At 51.6% G+C, this 23487-nt stretch overlaps 2 protein-coding genes across 2 annotated transcripts; both read right to left on the bottom strand.

Annotated features, from left to right (window-relative positions):
- Nucleotides 1-6910: 6910 nt before the first annotated feature.
- Nucleotides 6911-10387, bottom strand: LOC137356909 (leucine-rich repeat and immunoglobulin-like domain-containing nogo receptor-interacting protein 1). Its single transcript, XM_068022748.1, has one exon. It carries the CDS (start codon nt 10385-10387, stop codon nt 8489-8491), a length of 1899 nt encoding a protein of 632 aa, XP_067878849.1. The 3' UTR covers nt 6911-8488.
- Nucleotides 10388-12396: 2009 nt separating this feature from the next.
- Nucleotides 12397-22834, bottom strand: LOC137356968 (prostate-associated microseminoprotein-like). The gene is made up of 3 exons (XM_068022869.1): nt 21286-22834; nt 13228-13336; nt 12397-12974 (listed from the first exon to the last, which is right to left on the bottom strand). Exons 1-3 carry the CDS (start codon nt 21404-21406, stop codon nt 12800-12802), a joined length of 405 nt encoding a protein of 134 aa, XP_067878970.1. The 5' UTR covers nt 21407-22834; the 3' UTR covers nt 12397-12799.
- Nucleotides 22835-23487: the final 653 nt, after the last annotated feature.

Raw genomic sequence — 23487 nt, 5'->3', positions numbered from 1 at the left:
CAGTACTGACCCTCTGACAGTGCGGCACTCCCTCAGTACTGACCCTCTGACAGTGCGGCGCTCCCTCAGTACCGCCCCTCTGACAGTGCGGCACTCCCTCGGTACTGACCCTCTGACAGTGCGGCGCTCCCTCGGTACTGACCCTCTGACAGTGCGGCACTCCCTCAGTACTGACCCTCCAACGGTGTAGCACTCCCTCAGTACTGACCCTCTGACAGTGTAGCACTCCCTCGGTACTGACCCTCGACAGTGCGGCACTCCCTCAGTACTGACCCTCTGACAGTGCGGCGCTCCCTCAGTACTGACCCTCCGACAGTGTAGCACTCCCTCAGTACTGACCCTCTGACAGTGTAGCACTCCCTCAGTACTGACCCTCCAACGGTGTAGCACTCCCTCAGTACTGACCCTCTGACAGTGTAGCACTCCCTCAGTACTGACCCTCTGACAGTGTAGCACTCCCTCAGTACTGACCCTCGACAGTGCGGCACTCCCTCAGTACTGACCCTCTGACAGTGCGGCACTCCCTCAGTACTGACCCTCCAACGGTGTAGCACTCCCTCAGTACTGACCCTCTGACAGTGCAGCTCTCCCTCAGGACTGACACCAGAAAGCTTATATGTTGCCTTTTGGAGGAAATCTTTGAACAAAGAAGGAATGTATTACAGTACATTACAGTACTGGAATTGCTGCACGCAGGCAGTTTATAATTCCTGGCCAGCAAAGCTGGAGAAGACTGGCTGTCTTTAAGTTCAACTCCAACTTGATTTATGTTCTGCAGATGTCAGGTCAATCAGTAGGCTCAGAGATTACAGGCTCTGACAGCCTGAGCTGTGCCCAGACTGGCTGAGGTTAAAGAGAACCCATTAACTGGAAGGTAACCTCAGTCCCCCATCACTTAATTGGGTTCAGGGAAAAGTGCCCCAGTGTCAGGTTGAAGGGCAGAGAGTCATCAAGGGAATCGCACCAACAAAGTCCTGCATGAGAGGATAGGGAGGCTTATTGGTTGCTAGGAGATGGGTTGGTGACTGAGCTGTTACCAGAACACCGCCTGACCTTAATGCAAATCGACTGTGCTGGAAAAGAGCTAATTCCATCAGTCGTGCATGAAATGTAGGTTGCAGTGCTTTCAGCCTGCCTGCAAGGTCTTGGACTAGAAAACTAGGTCATATATTTAAAAAAACTGATTCCGATTGCTTTTGTTCATTGAGTGAGGTTTGAAAATTCACCTCGTATTTGAATAGTCTTTCTGGAAGTTTACAGCAAGGCATAGGAGCTGAAGTCAAACATAGACCCACTCCCGGCAAATGCACCCTGGTGCTGGGCAAGGGCAGACCTGCTCTCGGTAAATACAGCCAGGTGCTTGGCAAATGCAGACCTGTTCTTGTTAAACACAGGCCGGTGCTGGGAAAAGGCAGACCCACTCTCAGTAAACACAGCCTGGTGCCTGGCAAACACAGGCCCGTTCTCAGTAAACACAGCCCTCTGCCTTGCAAATGCAGACCCGATCTTGGTAAACACAGCCCTGCTCCCAAAAGGGATCAAACCACTTCTCATTCACTCCCATTGCACAGAATCCCAGTGGATTAAATGGCAGTATGGTAGTCTGGTTATGGTACTGGACTAGCAACCCAGAGGTGGAGGATTCACCATGATAAAACATCTGGTAATTTCTGGGTTAGCACCAACGAAAAAAAATGACCTTGAAATTTCCTGGATGTTCATTATCAACCCATCTGGCTCACTAACTCCTTCAGGGAAGGGAACCTGCTTCCCTTACGTGTGACTCCAGTCCTGCACCATATTGTTGTCTGGAGGATGGGCAGTAAATGCTGCTTTGCCAATGTTTCCTGCACCTCAAGAGTAAAAAGATCTATGTGAGCAGTGACCGTCTGCATCCCCATTATCTGTTGTGTGCTGTCAATAGGAATTAGGGTGAGACCTACTAAATCTGATAGTTTCAGCTGCTATCAAGCTTTCCTAATGCTTTAATGGCTCACTTAGTGAATAATAGATGGTTGTACTTCTCTAAATATGACTCCATCATAGCTCACCTTCAGGTCCCTGCATGCAGCTGCCCTCAGGCACTAAAGTGTACAAGCTAGAACCCACTGCCACAGAATCAGGAATAAAATGCTGGAGGAAGGAAGACAGGGGTTAAGATTTGCATTGTGGTTTCAAATCCCACTCCCAGACTCAAGCCCATAATCTAGGTCGACATTCCCTACAGTATCAAGGGAGTGCTACACTGTCAGAGGTGCCCTTCTGAGTGAAACATTAAATCGAGGCCCTGTCTGCCTGTTCAAGACGTCAAAGATCCCACGGCGCTATATAAAGAGGGATTGGGGAGTTCTCCCCGGTGTCCCGGGCTAACGTTACTCCCTCAAATGAAAAAAAGACCCAAATTAACTGGTCGTCCATATCATTGCTGCCTGTGAGATCTTGCTGTGCGCCATTCACCAACAAAGCACTAATGGGCTGTAAATATAAATAGGAGTCTTTTTTTTAAGATGATGCTGTCCACTGGACTCCTCGTGGCCCAGGAGATGACAGAACCCACCCTCAGCACATGGGACCATAAGTCCAGGCTAGTGGTTTCTTTGACGGAGTCCGATTCTCAGCTGAGGCTGCCCAAGGTGTTCCTGATCACCAGACTTGGCATATCATCTGTTAGTCCCTGGGATCCTGGTCAGGTTAGCCTGAGCATCAGACTGTGGCTGCTGTGTTCAGTGTGTCAGAGGCTAACTCCCCCATCTTTCCACTGATGATTTATACTAGCACAATCTGAAACTGCTCTTATATTTCTGTAGATTTATATTCAGCACTGAGGTTAATTATGGGCTCAGTCCATTAATGCTGTTCTTTACCCAAACTGAAAGCGAGGAGTCCTCCATAAATCACTTCTAAATGATAATATTTCATTAGTCAAATAGTCTGGGAGGCTGGCGGTAAGTGACCTGTGATCAGATCGATTGACGATGACCCCTCTTGCCCTTCACTTTGTGCTACTCTGGATGTTAACGTAGCCACCACCTGACGATGCAGCACTGTTGCTGATTGATTCATGGGGCAGAAGTCAAGGTCATGAGTCCCTCCTGAGGCTGGGAGTGAGGGAGAGAACGAGAGACACAAGGGAGGGAGAGAGTGAGAACTGGGGAGAGAAAGAGAGATACAAGGGATTGCAGAGAAAGAGAGAAAAGAGACAAAGTGATAAAAATGAGTAGAGAAAAAGAGGGATAGGGTCAAAGGGAAAAAAAGACAAGGGGGAGAGCAAAAAGGAATGGGGGACAGGGGAAAAGATGGAGGCGAGACAGATGGGGAGGGGAGAGATCCCTGGATACTCAGAGCCCACATACAGTCTCCTGTTGCTTTGTAACTGAAATGTCGCTCAGTGTCCGATCTAAGATAGTGACACATTGATCTTTAGACCATTACGGGACAGTCTCAAAGTTCTTGTGAATATTATGGCTTCACAGATTGCTTCAGAAAGATAAATGGAATCAATATGTTTGGTGGTCACTGTTTTTCCTCATGTCACCTCTGGTTCTTTTGCTATTTACCATAAATCGGTGTTCTCTGGTTCTCGACCCTTCCACCAATGGGAACAGTTTTTCCCTATCTACTCTGTCCAGACCCATCATGATTTTGAACACCTCTAGCAAATCTCCTCTCAACCTTCTCATAAGAAGAACAGCTCCCGCATATCCAATCTATCCACATAACTGAAGTTGCTCATCCCTGGAACCATTCTCATGAATCTTTTGTACACCCTCTCTAATGTCTTTAAATTCTTCCTAAAGTGTGGTACCCAGAATTGGACACATTACTCCAACTGAGGCCGAACCAGGGTTTTCTAAAGGTTCACTATAACTTCATAGCTTTTGTACTCTATGCATCCATTTATAAAGCCCAGGATCCCATATACGTTTTTAACTGCTTTCTACCCTGCCACATTCAATGATTTGTGCACATATACCCCCAGGTCAATCTGTTCCTGCATCCCCTTTAGATTTGTACCCTTTAATTTAAGTCTTCCTACCAAAGTGTACCACTTCATATTTCTCTGCAATAAATTCCATCTGCCACTTTTCCACCCATTCCACCATCCTGTTTATGTCCTTTTGAAGTTTATCACTATCCTCCTCACAGAATTATTACAGTACAGAAGGAGGCCATTTGGCCCATCACGTCTATACTGGTTCTCCAAATGAACAATTCACCTAGTTCCATTCCCGCCTTCTCCCTGTAACTCCACACATTTTTCCTTTTTAGATAATACCTCAGTTCACAATACTTCCAAATTTTGTGTCATCTGCAAATTTTAATATTATGTCCTGCACACCCAAGTCTAGGTCATTAATATAGATCAAGATGGACGAAAGAGCTGAACTGAATAGGTGACTGAGAGTGATCTCCCTAAATATCAAAGCAGCATTTGACTGAGTGTGGCATCAAGGAACCCTAGGCAAATTGCAGTCAATAGGAATCAAGGGGGAAACTCTCCACCGTTTGGAGTCATACCTAGCACAAAGGAAGATGATTGTGGTTGTTGGAGGTCTATCATCTCAGCCCCAGGACATCACTGCAGGAGTTCCTCAGGGTAGTGTCCTAGGCTCAACCATCTTCAGCTGCTTTATCAATGACCTTCCCTCCAGCATTCGCTCAGAAGTGGGGATGTTTGCTGATGATTGTATGATGTTCAGCACCATTCACAACTCCTCAGATACTGAAGCATCTGTGTCAAATGCAGCAAGACCTGGACAACATTCAGGCAAGTAACATTTGTGTCGTGGAAGTGCCAGGCAATGACGATCTCCAACAAGAGAGAATCTAACCATCTCCCCTTGACATTCAATGGCATTACCATCACTTAATCCCCCATTATCAACATCCTAGGGGTGGCGGGGAATTACTGTTGACTAGAAACTGAACTGGAGCAGCCGCATAAATATTGTGGCTACAAGAACAGGTCGGAGTCCGGGAATTCTTCAGCAAGTTACCCACCACCTCCTGACTCCCCAAAGCCTGTTCACCATCTACAAGGCACAAGTCAGGAGTGTGATGGAATACTCTCCACCTGCCTGGATGGGTGCAGCTCCAACAACACTCAAAAAGCTCGACACCATCTAGGACAAAGCAGCCCGCTTGATCGGCAACCCATCCACCTCAAACATTCACTCCCTCCACCACCAATGCACAGTGGCAGCAATGTGTACCATCTACAAGATGCACTGCAGCAACACACCATGTTCCTTCGACAGCACCTTCCAAACCCGCGACCTCTACCACCTAGAAGGACAAGGGCAGCAGATGCATGGGAACACCACCAACTGCAAGTTCCCCTCCAAGTCACTTACCATCCTGACTTGGAAATAATGTTGCTGGATCAAAATAATGGAACTCCCTCCCTAAGAGCACTGTGGGTGTACCCGCACCAGATGGACTGCAAGAAGGTTCAAGAAGAAAGCTCACCACCCACTTCTCAACGGCCATGAGAGATGAGCAAGAAAGGCTGGTGTTGCCAGCGTCGCCCACATCCCATGAAAGAAAAAAAAAAGAAAAGCAGTGGTCCTAAACCGACCGTGGGGAACTGTGCTATATACTGTCCTCTAGCCTGAAAAACAACCATTCACCTCGATTGTTTCCAGCCATTCAGTCAACTCTGTATCCATGTTGCTGCTGCCCCATGGGCTTTAACTTTACTGATAAGTCTGTTATGCGGCACTTTATCAAATGCCTTTTGGAAATCGATATACACCACGTCAACTGCATTTCCTTCACCAACCTTCTCTGTTACCTCATCAAAAAGCTCAAGCAAGTTAGTTAAGCACGATTTTCCCTTAACAAATCCATGTTGACTTTCCTTAATTAATCCACATTTTTCTAAGTGACTGTTAACATTGTCATGGATTGTCGTTTCTCAAAGCTTTCCCACCACTGAGGTTAAACTGAGTGGCCTGTAGTTTCTAGGCTCACGCTACAAGGGTGTAACATTTGCAATTCTCCAGTTCTCCGGCACCACCCCTGTATCTAAGAAGGATTGGAAGATTATTGCCAATGCTTCCACAATTTCCACCCTTACTTCCCTCGGTATCCTCAGATGCATCTTTAACCGAGCATTTAGTCACCTGTCCTTATGTGGTTTGGTGTCAAATTGTATTTGATAATGCTCCTGTGAAGCACTTTCCTTAAAGGCATTAGTGTTGTTCGATCTGGATGGCAGGTGAGTGATATTTGAAAATTTGCTGACCAGTTGGAACGAATGTTTAGAATCCCTGTTTGCTGCTCACTTTGTCTCACCTTACACAGTGTTAGCTCTGGGCCCCTATAATATATCAGTCAGCATCCTCTTATTGAACTGCAGGGTGCAGACTGCCAGTTCAGTCTGTCACTGATGGGAGGATGTGATAATTCCACAACATAAATATAGGACAAAATAGATTTACTGGAAATGGCAGTAACAAGCAAGAGAATTTTAAACATAAACTATTTATTCCAGCTACAGTAACATCAGGCACAGTGACTGTGTCTGTTGTCACTTCCTACAAGAGGCAGGGAAAGCAGGGAGTGTTGTGGGCATCTCCTGGATTGATCGCCTTCCCTTGTTTGCTGGTGTCATTGTTGGGGAGCCTGTGTAACTGTAGCAGGGTGACCAACCTCCCTCACGGAGTTTGCATTTGGAGAACTGTCACTTGGAGAAGATTCCAGAGCAGCCGACTGGTGAGGAGCCTGCACCCTGGCCGATGGGAGCCAGCCCATGTTTCTGTCGACATGCTTATCCTACCGCACACAGTCGGTGGTTAATCGGTTGGAAATATAGATTAATACTGCAGAGAGAGACCCAGCTCAGAGCTGCTGTCTCAATGCCGGGAATTAAAGATTTAAAGACAGAGTTTTGATTTAACAGATTTTATTGTACGAAATGGTACATGTGCACACACATACAAAGGCTGCGGGAGACCTGCTGTTAGTTGCTGAGTTCGATTAGCACCCTAGCTTTTCCCGAACAGTCCACCTGTCCTTACGAATGTACGAATTCGGAGCAGGAGTAGGCCACTCAGCCCTTTGAGCCTGCTCCGCCATTCAATTAGTTCATGGCTGAACTGATTACTCCACATTTCCACCTACCCCTGATAACCCTTCACCTCCTTGCTTACCAAGAATCTATCTACCTCTGCCTTAAAAATATTCAAAGTCTCTGCTTCCTTTTGAGGAAGAGAATTCCAAAGACTCACCACCCTCAGAGAAACATTTTCTCCTCATCTCTGTCTTAAATGGGCGACCCCTTATTTTTAAACAGTGACCCCTAGTTCTAGATTCTCCCAGAAGGGGAAACATCCTTTCCACATCCACCCTGTCAAGACCCCTCAGGATCTTATATGTTTCAATCAAGTTGCCTCTTACTCTTCTAAATTCCAGCAGATACAAGCCTAGCCTGCCCAACCTTTCCTCGTAAGACAGCCCGTCCATTCCAGGTATTAGTCTAGTAAACCTTCTCTGTACTGCCTCCAACACATTTACATCCTTCCTTAAATAAGGAGACCAGTACTCTACACAGTACTCCAGATGTGGTCTCACCAATGCCCTGTATAGCTGAAGCATAACCTCTCCACTTTTGTATTCAGTTCCCCTCGTGATAAACGATAACATTCTATTAGCTTTCCTAATTACTTGCTGTACCTGCACACTAGGACAGCCAGATCCCTCTGCATCTCAGAGCTCTGCAATCTCTCACCATTTAGATAATGTTTCTTTTTTATTCTTCCTGCCACAGTGGACAATTTCCCACTTTCTCACATTATACTCCATTTACCAGGTCTTTGCCCATTCACTTAACCTATCTATATCCCTTTGTACCCAGCCCCCTTATATCCTCTTCACAAGTTACTTTCCTACCTATCTTTGTGTCATCAGCAAATTTAGCAACCATACCTTCTATCCCTTCATCCAAGTCATTGATATAAATTGTAAAAGTTGAGGCCCAGCACAGATCCCTCTGGCACACCACTCATTACATATTGCCAACCAGAAAATGACCCATTTATGCCTACTCTCTGTTTCCTGTTAGCTAACCAATCTTCTATCCATGCCAATATGTTACCCCCGCCACCATGAGCTTTTATTTTCTGCAATAACCTTTGATGTAGCACCTTATCAAATGCCTTCTGGAAGTGTAATACATCCACCGGTTCCCCTTTATCCACAGCACATGTAACTCCCTCAAAGAACTCCAATAAATTGGTTAAACATGATTTCCCTTTTACACCAGCTCAATGTTACCAAGGGTCTCATAACAGAAACTGTCCTTAGAGACAGAAAAGAGATTTGACAGGCGGAACATGGGGAAGATGTGAGTGAACTAGAACCAGCAATATAAAATAGTCACTAATAAACCCAATGGGGGAAACCAGGGCAGCAATGACGTCAACCCGGGGGTAGGCGCGCGAACTAGATGAGGGCGGGGCAGGGTGACGTGCCTGTAGCCCCGCCCTCAGACCATCTTCATGTTGAATTTCGCCTCGTCTCCATCTCCCCGGGCACCGCCCCCGTGCGGTACGAAGTCCACCTGGATGCTGTGTTTGATGGGCCCGTTAGCGCGGCTCCAGATGAAGAGCAGCGAGAAACAGAGGGCCACCACGCTGAGGAAGGAAGCGAAGCCCATGCTGGTGGCAATCAGCAGCGTCCGGGTGTTGAACGGGTATCCGGGCCGGAGGCCGGGTTCTGCCCCGCTGCCCGGCAGCCCGAGCTCCTGCGGCGATAGCGGCCGCACCTGCAGCGAAGCCGAGGCCGTGTCATTGCCGCCGGCGTTGCGGGCCACGCAGCGGTAGGTGCCTGCGTCCTGCGGCCGGACCGAGCCGATTTCCAGGGTGCCGTTGGGCAGCAGGCGGCTGCGACCGACACCGGGGCCGGTGATGGGGCCGGGACCCGGGCCGCCCAGGCGCTGCCGCCGGGGGTTTAGCCACAGGATATCAGGGGGCGGTTGCCCGTCGGCGGCGCAGCGCAAGGCCACGGTCTGACCCTCCTGGGCCGACAGCCGCTGCGGCCGCTTGTCGCGGATCCTCGGCTTGCGGCAGCTGAAGGAGCCGGGAGGCAGCGGGTCGCTTAGGTCGGCGAGGCGGCGGCCGCGGAACTGCGAGGGGGAGGTGCAGGCCGGACCGTGCCCCAGAAAGCGAAGGCGCCGCCGGCGCCGGACGATCCAAAGCAGGCGGCAGTCACAGGCCAGTGGGTTGCGGCCTAGGCCCAGGCTCTGCAGGCCGCCGACTGAGCGGAAGGCCGTCTGTTCCAGGCTCGCCAGCTGATTGGCCGAGACGTCCAGCAGCCGGAAGTGGACGAGCCCCTGGAAGGAGGCGGGTTCGATGATCACGAGGTTTCCGCCGACCAATCGCAGTTCCTCCAGTCGGGTCACGTGGTGTAGCAGCGCTCCGCGGATGGCGCGGATTGGATTGTGGGAGAGGTTGAGGAAGCGCAGGTAGGCCTGATGCCTGAGGCTGGCGTACGGCACGGCGCTGAGGTTGCAGCGGGTGACTGAGAGCCAAATCAAATTGAGTCCCAAGAGGCTGTTGGGGCCTAGTTCGGTTAGCGAGCTCCAGCCGTCCAGCTCCAGCACCCGGAGCCGGGACAGGGCCTGGAAAGAGCCGCTGGGTACGGCGCCGAGGTTGGGCAGCTGCCGGAGGCGGAGGACGGTCAGGTTACCGAGCTGAGCGAGGGCGGCCGCGGGCAGGTCAGTGATGGCGGCCCCCTGCACCGTCAGCTGCTGCAGGCCGCCCAGACCGGCCCAGGCCTGGGGCCCGATGTAACTCAGCACCGGGGCGCCGAGCGCCAGGCGGACGAGTCGGCCCAGGCCGCCGAAGCTGTGATCCAGCAGGACGAGCAGCGGGTTGTCTCCCAAGTCCAGGGCGCGGAGGGCGACCAGGCCGCTCAGGGCCCCCGGTGGGAGGTAACGGAGCCGGTTGGCCCGGAGCCGCAGGACGCGCAGTTTGTCCAGGCCGCCGAGAGGCGCGGTCTCCAGCTCGGACAGCAGGTTCTCGCTCAGATCCAGTTCCTCCAGCCGCCGGCTCCCAGCCCGGCCCCGGCCCTCGCCCCAGTCCAGCCGCCGCAGCCGATTCCGGCTCAGGTCCAGCTCCCGGGTCCAGGCCGGGATCCCCCGGGGAGTGGCCTCCAGCTCCCGGCCCGAGCAGCGGACAGTCCGGTTCACCGGCCAACAGTAACAGTCAGAGGGGCAGCCGAGTCCGGGGCCCAGCAGGAGGAGAATGAGCCACGATCCGTCCGGGGGTCCCGCTCCCGTTAACATCCTCCCTCCGGCCTGCAAGAGAAACACAAGCGGGGGTTCAGTGGAGGGGAACCGGGCCCCGGCCATCACCATCACCCCGGCAATAAGCCCCCAGGTCATCACCCGCTCCTCTCTTCTCTCCCCCCCCCCCCCCCACCACCACCCCCCCCCCCCCACATCACCCCCCCACATCACACCCCCCCCACATCACCCCCCCCCCCACATCACCCCCCCCCCACATCACCCCCCCCCCACATCACCCCCCCCCCCACATCACCCCCCCCCCCCCACCACCACCCCCCCCCCACATCACCCCCCCACATCACACCCCCCCCACATCACACCCCCCCCCACATCACCCCCCCCCCCACATCACCCCCCCCCCCACATCACCCCCCCCCCCACATCACCACCCCCCCCCCACATCACCACCCCCCCCACATCACCACCCCCCCCACATCACCACCCCCCCCACATCACCACCCCCCCCCCACATCACCACCCCCCCCCCCCCACATCACCACCCCCACCCCCCCCCAACAAACACTTCTCACCACTACCCCTCAATTCCCCACTCACTCCATTTACCCCTCACCTCCACCAGACCCTCAATCAGCACCCCAAACTCTCCCACCCACCCAATCAAACCCTTCTCCCTTCATTGCCTACTTACCCGCTATCACCTTCTCGCCCCGGACCTCGCCTCCTGGGGTCTCTATCACCTCACTTTCTTCCTCCACAAACACCTCGAGTAGCCTCTTGACCCTGTTAAGCTGCCCTCTTTAATAATTACTCCCACATTCTGTCACCATTGAAATTCACTCCGACCTGACCCCCCTCAATTTTTATTGAAGGATGGGCTGTGTTTGAGTTTTCGGGGAGCAGAGGGTTCGATACGTTGGGGTTGTGGGGAATGATACCTCTTCTCCAGTTTCTCATAGTTTTCAATTTGATTGAATAGCACATTTACCTGATGAACATCTGCTTTATCCCAATGATCTGGTGAATTCTGTTAAGTCCTGGATCACGGCTTTAAGTCCGGGAGTGTGTTTTGTAGCGGTGGCTGTACGAGAAGCCGCTGCTCTGTCACTGTGTTGGGAGAGAAGCCTTTTATCTGGATGGGATCTGGTTACAGGTTACACACCAGCTGCCGGCTGTGACTGAGGTTCCAAGAGTATATCAGGTTTCAGTGTAAACATTGTTCCTCTGAATTTTTAAACATTGGACATATACAAATAAAGCTACAGCTTGCAGAAAGAGAAAGCACCAGTTCAGAGTGTGAACAGCCTGAGCGTAACCGACATTCAACACCAAAGCTGTCCTGTATCGGTCACAGGAGTCGATTATAGAGTAAATCTCCCTCTACACTGTCCCCATCAAACACTCCCAGGACAGGTACAGTAAAGCTCCCTCTACACTGTCCCCATTAAACACTCCCAGGACAGGTACAGCACGGGGTTAGATACAGAGTAAAGCTCCCTCTACACTGTCCCCATCAAACACTCCCAGGACAGGTACAGTACGGGGTTAGATACAGAGTAAAGCTCCCTCTACACTGTCCCCATCAAACACTCCCAGGACAGGTACAGCACAGGGTTAGATACAGAGTAAATCTCCCTCTACACCGTCCCCATCAAATACTCCCAGGACAGGTACAGTAAAGCTCCCTCTACACTGTCCCCATTAAACACTCCCAGGACAGGTACAGCACGGGGTTAGATACAGAGTAAATCTCCCTCTACACTGTCCCCATCAAACACTCCCAGGACAGGTACAGTAAAGCTCCCTCTACACTGTCCTCACCAAACACTCCCAGGACAGGTACAGCACGGTTTAACTGAAGAATAAAGGTTCTTGTATGTTGCCCCACAATTTTACTTAACTTTAGAGTTGGATAAACAATGGCTGGCGTGAGACCTTTTGACTTCACAAACCAGCTATTCTGTAGCATCTCACTGAGTGCGCCAACTTGGTATTAATTTGTACTGGTTTTGTGCCCACTCATGACAAAAAAAGAGAAAAGAGAAAAAAAAAAACCGGGGTTTAGATACAGAGTAAATCTCCCTCCACACTGTCCCCATCAAACAGATGCACATGGAACAAGGTGTCACTGTGAGATTTTCCTTTATTTCATCAAAGAACAACAAATCACGACTGAAACTGAGAACCTCACTGAACATCTCACATGTACACACAAAGGACTGCTTTACTCCCTGGGAATCAATGTGAGCATCTTTAACCATCTCTCTCTATTAAATATGCACCATTCTGTGTGTAAGTGGAATTGTCCTTTAATGGAGATCTGATGGGGACTTTGCCTCTATATCATGGATCTCAGATGGGACATTCCCTTCCCCTTTCCGTAAAAGCTAGCTGGGACTCATTTTGAAATCAAGACACAAGTCTGGGAAGAGAGAATTTGGCCCAGAAACATTAACAAAATCCAAACACCAAACTGTACACTTAACGTGATTAATGTGGGACGGATGAGGTGGGGGTTATTGGGGAACCCACTTGCCAGGGTATTGGTTGCTAGAAGAAGGGGTCATTCTCTTCCTTGCTCCCACTCTGGAGCTGCAGGCGGCTCATGGGTGTTTTGCTGATGCATGGGATCCTCTGGTTTGCCTTCATGACGACCGCCAGCCGACAGGAGTTGGGTTTCTGGATAACTTCACACCATTCTGGATAATCGACTGGCTGTTGCAGACTGAGAGAGAACACAACTGGTGAGAGTCTGGGGTCAGCAAGGATAGGAGCCCACCTCCCACTGTTAGAATTAGATACAGAGTAAAGCTCCCTCTACACTGTCCCCATCAAACACTCCCAGGGAACACGATGATGAATTCCTGATCCATATGTTGACAGCCTGCAGCCAAAGAAGAATTTTAGATTGTACTGCATGTTCCTCAGCTCAGTGTCTCAATGTTGATTTTTGTGCCTGTGGTTTGGTTTATACTCACTTGTCACAGCAGCCCACCCCAAAGGGGTTCAGACAAATGCATTGGTAACAATCCTCATTGATCCAAGTGTCCCCGATCTCCAACCAGAGGCCCTTATGCTCGCAGGTGGCTGCAGAGAGAGAATCAGAGCAACATGATGGTGAGTCTGACTGCCTGTGGTTCACACGCATTGGGCAAACCATAAACTCTGCATCAGAGAGATGACAGATCTGAATCCTGCGCTGTCTTCCACGGACTACTGTGCAAACCCAGCACGGCCATGTTTAAAAGACCATGGGAGAAAAAATACAGACATTAAAATCAATCACCCAGCTTTAATGGACCTGTCTGCTCCTCTCCTGAAGGTGCTGACTCTCACTGGGGTACGTGTCCCCTCCTCTCCTGAAGCTGCTGACTCTGACTGGGGTACGGGTCCCCTCCTCTCCTGAAGGTGCTGACTCTCACTGGGGTACGGATCCCCTCCTCTCCTGAAGGTACTGGCTCTCACTGGGGTACGGCTCCCCATCTCTCCTGAAGGTACTGGCTCTCACTGGGGTACAGGTCCCCTCCTCTCCTGAAGGTACTGACTCTCACTGGGGTACGGGTCCCCTCCTCTCCTGAAGGTACTGACTCTGACTGGGGTACGGGTCCCCTCCTCTCCTGAAGGTACTGACTCTCACTGGGGTACGGGTCCCCTCCTCTCCTGAAGGTGCTGACTCACACTGGGGTACGGGTCCCCTCCTCTCCTGAAGGTGCTGACTCTCACTGGGGTACGGGTCCCCTCCTCTCCTGAAGGTACTGACTCTCACTGGGGTACGGGTCCCTTCCTCTCCTGAAGGTACTGACTCTCACTGGGGGACAAGTCCCCTCCTCTCCTGAAGGTGCTGACTCTCACTGGGGTACAAGTCCCCTCCTCTCCTGAAGGTACTGACTCTCACTGGGGTACGGGTCCCCTCCTCTCCTGAAGGTACTGACTCTCACTGGGGTAAGGGTCCCCTCCTCTCCTGAAGGTACTGACTCTCACTGGGGTACGGGTCCCCTCCTCTCCTGAAGGTACTGACTCTCACTGGGGTACGGGTCCCCTCCTCTCCTGAAGGTACTGACTCTCACTGGGGTACGGGTCCCCTCCTCTCTTGAAGGTACTGACTCTCACTGGGGTACAAGTCCCCTCCTCTCCTGAAGGTACTGACTCTCACTGGGGTACGGGTCCCCTCCTCTCCTGAAGGTACTGACTCTCACTGGGGTACAGGTCCCCTCCTCTCCTGAAGGTACTGACTCTCACTGGGGTACAGGTCCCCTCCTCTCCTGAAGGTGCTGACTCTCACTGGAGTACGGGTCTCCTCTTCTCCTGAAGGTACTGACTCTCACTGGGGTACAGGTCCCCTCCTTTCCTGAAGGTACTGACTCTCACTGGGGTACAGGCCCCTCCTCTCTCTACCATCTAGCGCCTTACCCAGATGGCCCTTTTCCATATGTAGGCCTGGAGACTCTTTGACTCTGGGGGCATCACAACCTAATCCGACATCAAACCTTTCATCATGGTTACTGAAGCTCTGTTGGGCAGTTGTCTGAAGTTCAGTTGTACTCTCTACCCCGCAGAGTTTGGATGCCTTGACTCATTAATTTTTGTGATATGAGCATTGCTGGAACACCAGCATTTATTGCCCATCCATGTTTGCCCTTGACAAGTTGGTAATGAGCTGCTGTCTGTGCGCTGAAGGTGCTGTTCAGGAAGGAGATTGCTTGATTTTGACCCAGCGGCAGTGAAGGACTGGCTAATAGAGCTCCACGTCAAAACAGTGTGTGACTTGGAGAGCGTGATGTTTACGTGCAACAACTGTTCTCTGTGAACTTCGCCCATCTCATCTCATCTGCTGCTAAAACCCTCATTCATGCCTTTGTAACCTCCAGACGTGACTATTCCAACGCACTCATGGCTGGTCTCCCACATTCTACTGCCCAGGTCTTAACTCACACCAAGTCCCCTTCCATCACCTCTGTGCTCGATGACCTACATTGGCTCCCAGTCAAGTAACGTCCAAATTTTAAAATTCCCATCTTTGTTTTCTAATCCTTGTAGCTCCTACACCCCTCCCTATCTCTGTAACCTCCTCCAGTCCCTAAACCCCTCCCTATCTCTGTAACCTCCTCCAGCCCCTACACCCCTCCCTATCTCTGTAACCTCCTCCAGCCCCTACACCCCTCCCCATCTCTGTAACCTCCTCCAGTCCCTACACCCCTCCCTATCTCTGTAACCTCCTCCTGCCCCTACACCCCTCCCTATCTCTGTAACCTCCTCCTGCCCCTACACCCCTCCCTATCTCTGTAACCTCCTCCAGTCCCTCCACCCCTCCCTATCTCTGTAACCTCCTCCAGTCCCTAAACCCCTCCCTATCTCTGTAACCTCCTCCAGCCCCTACACCCCTCCCTATCTCTGTAACCTCCTCCAGCCCCTACACCCCTCCCCATCTCTGTAACCTCCTCCAGTCCCTACACCCCTCCCTATCTCTGTAACCTCCTCCTGCCCCTACACCCCTCCCTATCTCTGTAACCTCCTCCTGCCCCTACACCCCTCCCTATCTCTGTAACCTCCTCCAGTCCCTACACCCCTCCCTATCTCTGTAACCTCCTCCAGCCCCTACACCCCTCCCTATTTCTGTAACCTCCTCCAGTCCCTACACCCCTCCCTATCTCTGTAACTTCCTCCAGCCCCTACACCCCTCCCTATCTCTGTAACCTCCTCCAGCCCCTACACCCCTCCCTATCTCTGTAACCTCCTCCAGCCCCTACACCCCTCCCTATCTCTGTAACCTCCTCAAGCCCCTACACCCCTCCCTATCTCTGTAACCTCCTCCAGTCCCTACACCCCCCCCTATCTCTGTAACCTCCTACACCCCTCCCTATCTCTGTAACCTCCTCAAGCCCCTACACCCCTCCCTATCTCTGTAACCTCCTCCAGCCCCTACACCCCTCCCTATCTCTGTAACCTCCTCCAGCCCCTACACCCCTCCCTATCTCTGTAACCTCCTCCAGCCCCTACACCCCTCCCTATCTCTGTAACCTCCTCCAGTCCCTACACCCCTCCCTATCTCTGTAACCTTCTCCAGCCCCAACACCCCTCCCTATCTCTGTAACATCCTCCAGCTCCTACAACTCTCCCTATCTCTGTAACCTCCTCCAGCCCCAACAACCCTCCCTCTCTCTCTAACCTCCTCCAATTCCAGCCTCTTGCCCATCCCCCGATTCCCATCGCTCCACCATTGGCGGCCGTGCCTTCAGCTGCCTGGGGCCCTAAGCTCTGGAATTCCCTCCCGAAAGCTCTCCGCCTCTCTCTCTCCTCCTTTCAAACCTACATGTTCAAGCTTTTCGTCACCTGTCCTAATGTGATTTTGTGTTAATTTATTTGGTCCTGCAGGGGGAGTTTAGGGAGTTAGGTAGAAAGTTATAAGACAGGACCTCTAGGGTTGTAATCTCGGGATTACTCCCTGTGCCACCTGCCAGTGAGGATAGAAAAAGGAAGATATTGCAGCTAAACAGCTGGTGTCGAAGGGAGGGTTTCAGATATCTGGACCATTGGGATCTCTTCAGGGACAGGTGGGACCTGTACAAGAAGGACAGGTTGCAGCTAAACTGGAGGGGAACTTATATCCTGGCTGCAAGGTTTGCTAGCGTCACTCGGGAGGGTTTAAACTAGTGTGGCAGGGGGGTGGGAACCAGAGCAGTAGGTCAGCAGGTGAAATAAATGAGGAGGACATAGTAAATAAGGCCAGTAGGACTAAGAGGAAGAGCAGGCAGGGAGATGTTGCTGAGCACAGCGGGACTGGTGGTCTGAAGTGTATTTGTTTCAATGCGAGAAGTATAAGGCAGATGAACTTAGAGCTTGGATTAGTACTTGGAACTATAATGTTGTTGCTATTACAGAGACTTGGTTGAGGGAAGGACAGGATTGGCAGCTAAATGTTCCGGATTTAGAAGCTTCAGGCGGGATAGAAGGGGATGTAAAAGGGGTGGGGGAGTTGCATTACTGGTTAAGGAGAATATCACAGCTGTACTGCGGGAGGACACCTCGGAGGGGTCATGCAGCGAGGCAATATGGGTAGAGCTCAGGAATAGGAAGGGTACAGTCACAATGTTGGGGGTTTACTACAGGCCTCCCAACAGCCAGCGGGAGGTAGAGGAGCAGATATGTAGACAGATTTTGGAAAGATGTAAAGGTAACAGGGTTGTAGTGGTGGGTGATTTTAACTTCCCCTATATTGACTGGGACTCACTTAGTGCTAGGGGCTTGGATGGGGCAGAACTTGTAAGGAGCATCCAGGAGAGTTTCTTGAAACAATATGTAGATAGTCCAACTAGAGATGGGGCCATTCTGGAGCTGGTATTGGGGAATGAGCCCGGCCAGGTAGTCGAAGTTTCAGTGGGGGAGCATTTCGGGAGCAGTGACCATAATTCCGTAAGTTTTAAGGTACTTGTGGATAAGGATAAGAGTAGTCCTTGGGTGAAGGTGCTAAATTGGGGGAAGGCTAATTATAACAATATTAGGCAGGAACTGAAGAATTTAGATTGGGGGCGGCTGTTTGAGGGTAAATCAACATCTGACATGTGGGAGTCTTTCAAACGTCAGTTGATTAGAATCCAGGACCGGCATGTTCCTGTGAGGAAGAAGGATAAGTTTGGCAAGTTTTGGGAACCTTGGATAACGAGGGATATTGTGAGCTTAGTCAAAAAGAAAAAGGAAGCATTCGTAAGGGCTCGAAGGCTGGGAACAGACTAAGCCCTTGAGGAATATAAAGAAAGTAGGAAGGAACTTAAGCAAGGAGACAGGAGGGCTAAAAGGGGTTATGAGAAGTCATTGGCACAGGATTAAGGAGAATCCCAAGGCGTTTTATACGTATATAAAGAGCAAGAAGGTAACCAGGGAAAGGGTTGGCCCACTCGAGGACAAAGGAGGGAATCTATGTGTGGAGCCAGAGGAAATGGGCGAGGTACTAAATGAGTACTTTGCATCAGTATTCACCAAAGAGAAGGACTTGGTGGATGATGAGTCTAGGGAAGGGAGTGTAGATAGTCTGGGTCATGGCGTTATCAAAAAGGAGGAGGTGTTAGGCGTCTTGCAAAGCATTAAGGTAGATAAGTCCCCAGGGCCTGATGGGATCTACCCCTGAATACTGAGGGAGGCAAGGGAAGAAATTGCTGGGGCCTTGACAGAAATCTTTGCATCCTCATTGGCTACAGGTGAGGTCCCAGAGGACTGGAGAATAGCCAATGTTGTTCCTTTGTTTAAGAAGGGTAGCAAGGATAATCCAGGAAATTATAGGCCGGTGAGCCTTACATCAGTGGTAGGGAAATTATTAGAGAGGATTCTTCGGGACTGGATTTACTCCCATTTGGAAACAAATGAACTTATTAGCGAGAGACAGCATGGTTTTGTTAAGGGGAGGTCGTGTCTCACTAACTTCATCAAGTTTTTTGAGGAAGTGACGAAGATGATTGATGAAGGAAGGGCAATGGATGTTGTCCATATGGACTTCAGTAAAGCCTTTGACAAGGTCCCTTTGGCAGACTGGTACGAAAGGTGAAGTCACATGGGATCAGAGGTGAGCTGGCAAGATGGATACAGAACTGGCTCGGTCATAGAAGACAGAGGGTACCAGTGGAAGGGTGTTTTTCTGAATGGAGGGATGTGACTAGTGGTGTTCCGCAGGGATCAATGCTGGGACCTTTGCTGTTTGTATTATATATAAATGATTTGGAGGAAAATGTAGCTGGTCTGATTAGTAAGTTTGCGGACGACACAAAGGTTGGTGGAGTTGCGGATAATGATGAGGATTGTCAGAGGATACAGCAGGATATAGATTGGTTGGAGACTTGGGCGGAGAAATGGCAGATGGAGTTTAATCTGGACAAATGTGAGGTAATGCATTTTGGAAGGACTAATGCAGGTGGGAAGTATACAGTAAATGGCAGAACCCTTAGGTGTATTGACAGGCAGAGAGATCTGGGTGTACAGGTCCACAGGTCACTGAAAGTGGCAACACAGGTGGATAAGGTAGTCAAGAAGGTATACGGCATGTTTGCCTTCATCGGTCGGGGCATAGAGTATAAAAATTGGCAAGTCATGCTGCAGCTGTACAGAACCTTAGTTAGGCCACACTTAGAATATTGCGTGCAATTCTGGTCGCCACACTACCAGAAGGATGTGGAGGCTTTGGAGAGGGTACAGAAGAGGTTTACCAGGATGTTGCCTGGTCTGGAGGGCATTAGCTATGAGGAGAGGTTGGATAAACTCGGGATTGTTTTCACTGCAACGACGGAGGTGGAGGGGCGACATGATAGAGGTTTACAAAGTTATGAGTGGCATGGACAGAGTGGATAGTCAGAAGCTTTTCCCCAGGGGACATAGGTTTAAGGTGTGAAGGGATGTGTGAGGCAAGTTTTTTTACACAGAGGGTGGTGAGTGCCTGGAACTTGCTGCCGGAGGAGGTGGTGGAAACAGGTGCGATAGCGACGTTTAAGAGGCATCTTGACAAATACATGAATAGGATGGGAATAGAGGGGTACGGTCCCCAGAAGTGCAGAAGGTTTTAGTTTAGACAGGCATCAAGATTGGCGTGGGCTTGGAGGGCTGAATGGCCTGTTCCTGTGCTGTACTGTTCTTTGACACACTCCTGTGCAGTGCCTGCACTGTTAACGGTACTATATAAATACACACTGCTAGTCCAGATGAATGGTGAGGTTCTGTCACACTCTGAGCTTGAGCCCTGTTGATGGAGCAGAGGCTTTGAGGGGACAGGCCAGCGAGGAACCAGCCTTGATCCTGACCTTACAGGCATGGTGCTGCTTCTGCTCATTGCTCATCCAGTCTAGTCTCCAGCATTTCAGCAATCAGCACAGAGCAAATCAGAACTGACATGTCCAGCCTCAGCAGTGCTTTACCACTCACAGGAGCAGATAGCAGCTCAGAGCCCTGTCAGCTGAACGTCATCTAAAAGCTGTGCTAATACCCCTCAATCACAAAGAGTTGACAGGACCTGAGCACAGGAGACACTGCCTCCCCACCCCACACAATTGCCAACAGCCCCTCACCCCATCCCTCCAATACCCACAGGAACAGCCCCACTTCCCATCCCTCCAATATCCACAGGAACAGCCCCTCACCCCATCCCTCCAATATCCACAGGAACAGCCCCTCTCCCCATCCCTCCAATACCCACAGGAACAGCCCCTCTCCCCATCCCTCCAATACCCACAGGAACAGCCCCACTTCCCATCCCTCCAATATCCACAGGAACAGCCCCTCACCCCATCCCTCCAATACCCACAGGAACAGCCCCTCTCCCTATCCCTCCAATACTCACAGGAACAGCCCCTCTCCCCATCCCTCCAATATCCACAGGAACAGCCCCTCACCCCATCCCTCCAATACTCACAGCAACAGCCCCTCTCCCTATCCCACCAATATCCACAGGAACAGCCCCTCTTCCCATCCCTCCAATATCCACAGGAACAGCCCCTCTTCCCATCCCTCCAATATCCACAGGAACAGCCCCTCTCCCTATCCCACCAATATCCACAGGAACAGCCCCTCTTCCCATCCCTCCAATATCCACAGGAACAGCCCCTCTCCCCATTCCTCCAATATCCACAGGAACAGCCCCTCACCCCATCCCTCCAATATCCACAGGAACAGCCCCTCTCCCTATCCCTCCAATATCTACAGGAACAGCCCCTCACCCCATCCCTCCAATACTCACAGGAACAGCCCCTCACCCCATCCCTCCAATACTCACAGCAACAGCCCCTCTCCCTATCCCACCAATATCCACAGGAACAGCCCCTCTCCCTATCCCACCAATATCCACAGGAACAGCCCCTCTCCCCATCCCACCAATACTCACAGGAACAGCCCCTCTCCCCATCCCACCAATACTCACAGGAACAGCCCCTCTCCCCATCCCACCAATACCCACAGAAACAGCCCCTCTCCCCATCCCACTCCCGTCCACAGGAACCACCCCATCTATGCCCCCTGTTTCCCACACCCACAGGCTCCTGGCTCTTTATGGAAATGACACTTACCTTTGCCATTGAAAAAACATTCTCCAGAACTGTGTGTAGCCTGTGGAAGCAGAACCAGCAGCACCCACAGAAATCTCACTGCAGAATCCTGCAGAACCATGACCCAAATCAGTCTCCCCATCGTCTGTCTACCCTGCAGCCTCTCGCCCGTCTCAGTGATTCAGCAGGTGTCTTCGAGTCAAGTCTATCTCATTCAACCCTTATAACATATTCTGCTCCCTTTACAACCAGAGAATGTTCCACCCTGACCCGTCTCCTTTTCTCTAACCCTCCTACCGTGTAGACTCTTGCAGTCTCCCTTTCTTCACTGTCCACTCCTATCCACCCCCATTAACTCTGAGATGAACTCATCTCATTTATACTGCTCCATTTCTCTAGCCCTCCCAACTCCAGCAGTGTGTGCTGTGCCTGGATCAATCCTGTCCTCAGTCTCTGTGTGCTCACACCATCTGCTTCCCCGATAAGGCCAAGCTCTTGCTCATCTTTTATTTACCAGCAATTCATTTGGATACAGTTGACACCAGTGCTGTTAAACAGCGAGGCCTGAGGAAGGCAGGGAGAGCTGTCAGTCTCAGTTATCAGAGCTCCATTGCCTCTTATCTGATATTTGCAGCAATTCACTGCCAGATTACCAGGGAGACTGTTAGTGATGTTGGTTCAAGGAGAACTATTGGCCCCAGCACACCTGCTACAACTCCCCACTGCTTCGATTCCAATATGGCCAGGAGATATTTAATTCCCATCAGAGGACGGACAGGGCTTCAAAGACACCAACAGTTTGGCACTCCCTCGGTACTGACCCTCCGGCAGCGCGGCGCTCCCTCGGTACTGACCATCTGGTGTGACGCTCCCTCACAAGGGCACTGAAGTGTCAGCCAGCTTTTGGTGCTCACCTCTGGAGTGGGGCTTAAACTCCAAAGCTTCTGCCTGAGGTGACAGAGCTGCCTATTGAGTCCTGACATATTCAGGTTTGGTAGAGGTGCTCTGGTCTGGGCTGGTAACTGATGTCGGGCTGGAGTTGTCCTATCCTAATCCAGCTCCAGATATGCAGAGTGTTAACAGTGATGCTGCTGTCCAGGTTGGGAGTCTGGCTTTGGTCCAGTGATATCACACCAGTTAGAGCCTCTCTGAAAGCTACAAACTCCCCCAGCTCCTTCTCTCTCCCTGGACAGTGAGTGTGACTGCAGACTCCCCCAGCTCCCTGGACAGTGAGTGTGACTGCAGACTCCCCCGGCTCCCTGGACAGTGAGTGTGACTGCAGACTCCCCCAGCTCCTTCTCTCTCCCTGGACAGTGAGTGTGACTGCAGACTCCCCCAGCTCCCTGGACAGTGAGTGTGACTGCAGACTCCCCCAGCTCCTTCTCTCTCCCTGGACAGTGAGTGTGACTGCAGACTCCCCCAGCTCCCTGGACAGTGAGTGTGACTGCAGACTCCCCCGGCTCCCTGGACAGTGAGTGTGACTGCAGACTCCCCCAGCTCCTTCTCTCTCCCTGGACAGTGAGTGTGACTGCAGACTCCCCCAGCTCCCTGGACAGTGAGTGCGACTGCAGACTCCCCCAGCTCCCTCTCTCTCCCTGGACAGTGAGTGTGACTGCAGACTCCCCAGCTCCCCCTCTCTCTCCCTGGACAGTGAGTGTGACTGCAGACTCCCCCAGCTCCCCCTCTCTCTCCCTGGACAGTGAGTGTGACTGCAGACTCTCCCAGCTCCCTCTCTCTCTACCTGGACAGTGAGTGTGACTGCAGACTCCCCCAGCTCCCTGGACAGTGAGTGTGACTGCAGACTCTCCCAGCTCCCCCTCTCTCCCTGGACAGTGAGTGTGACTGCAGACTCCCCCAGCTCCCCCTCTCTCTCCCTGGACAGTGAGTGTGACTGCAGACTCCCCCAGCTCCCCCCCTCTCTCCCTGGACAGTGAGTGTGACTGCAGACTCCCCCAGCTCCCCCCCTCTCTCCCTGGACAGTGAGTGTGACTGCAGACTCTCCCAGCTCCCTCTCTCTCCCTGGACAGTGAGTGTGACTGCAGATTCCCCCAGCTCCCTCCCTGGACAGTGAGTGTGAATGCAGACTCCCCCAGCTCCCTCTCTCTCCCTGGACAGTGAGTGTGACTGCAGACTCCCCCAGCTCCCTCTCTCTCTCCCTGGACAGTGAGTGTGACTGCAGACTCCCCCAGCTCCCTCTCTCTCTCCCTGGACAGTGAGTGTGAC

This window comes from Heterodontus francisci, chromosome 46 (assembly GCF_036365525.1).
Source record: "Heterodontus francisci isolate sHetFra1 chromosome 46, sHetFra1.hap1, whole genome shotgun sequence".
Lineage (NCBI taxonomy): Eukaryota > Metazoa > Chordata > Chondrichthyes > Heterodontiformes > Heterodontidae > Heterodontus > Heterodontus francisci.
Note: the sequence above shows the minus strand (reverse complement) of the source record. Positions and strands in the feature narration are given on the sequence as shown.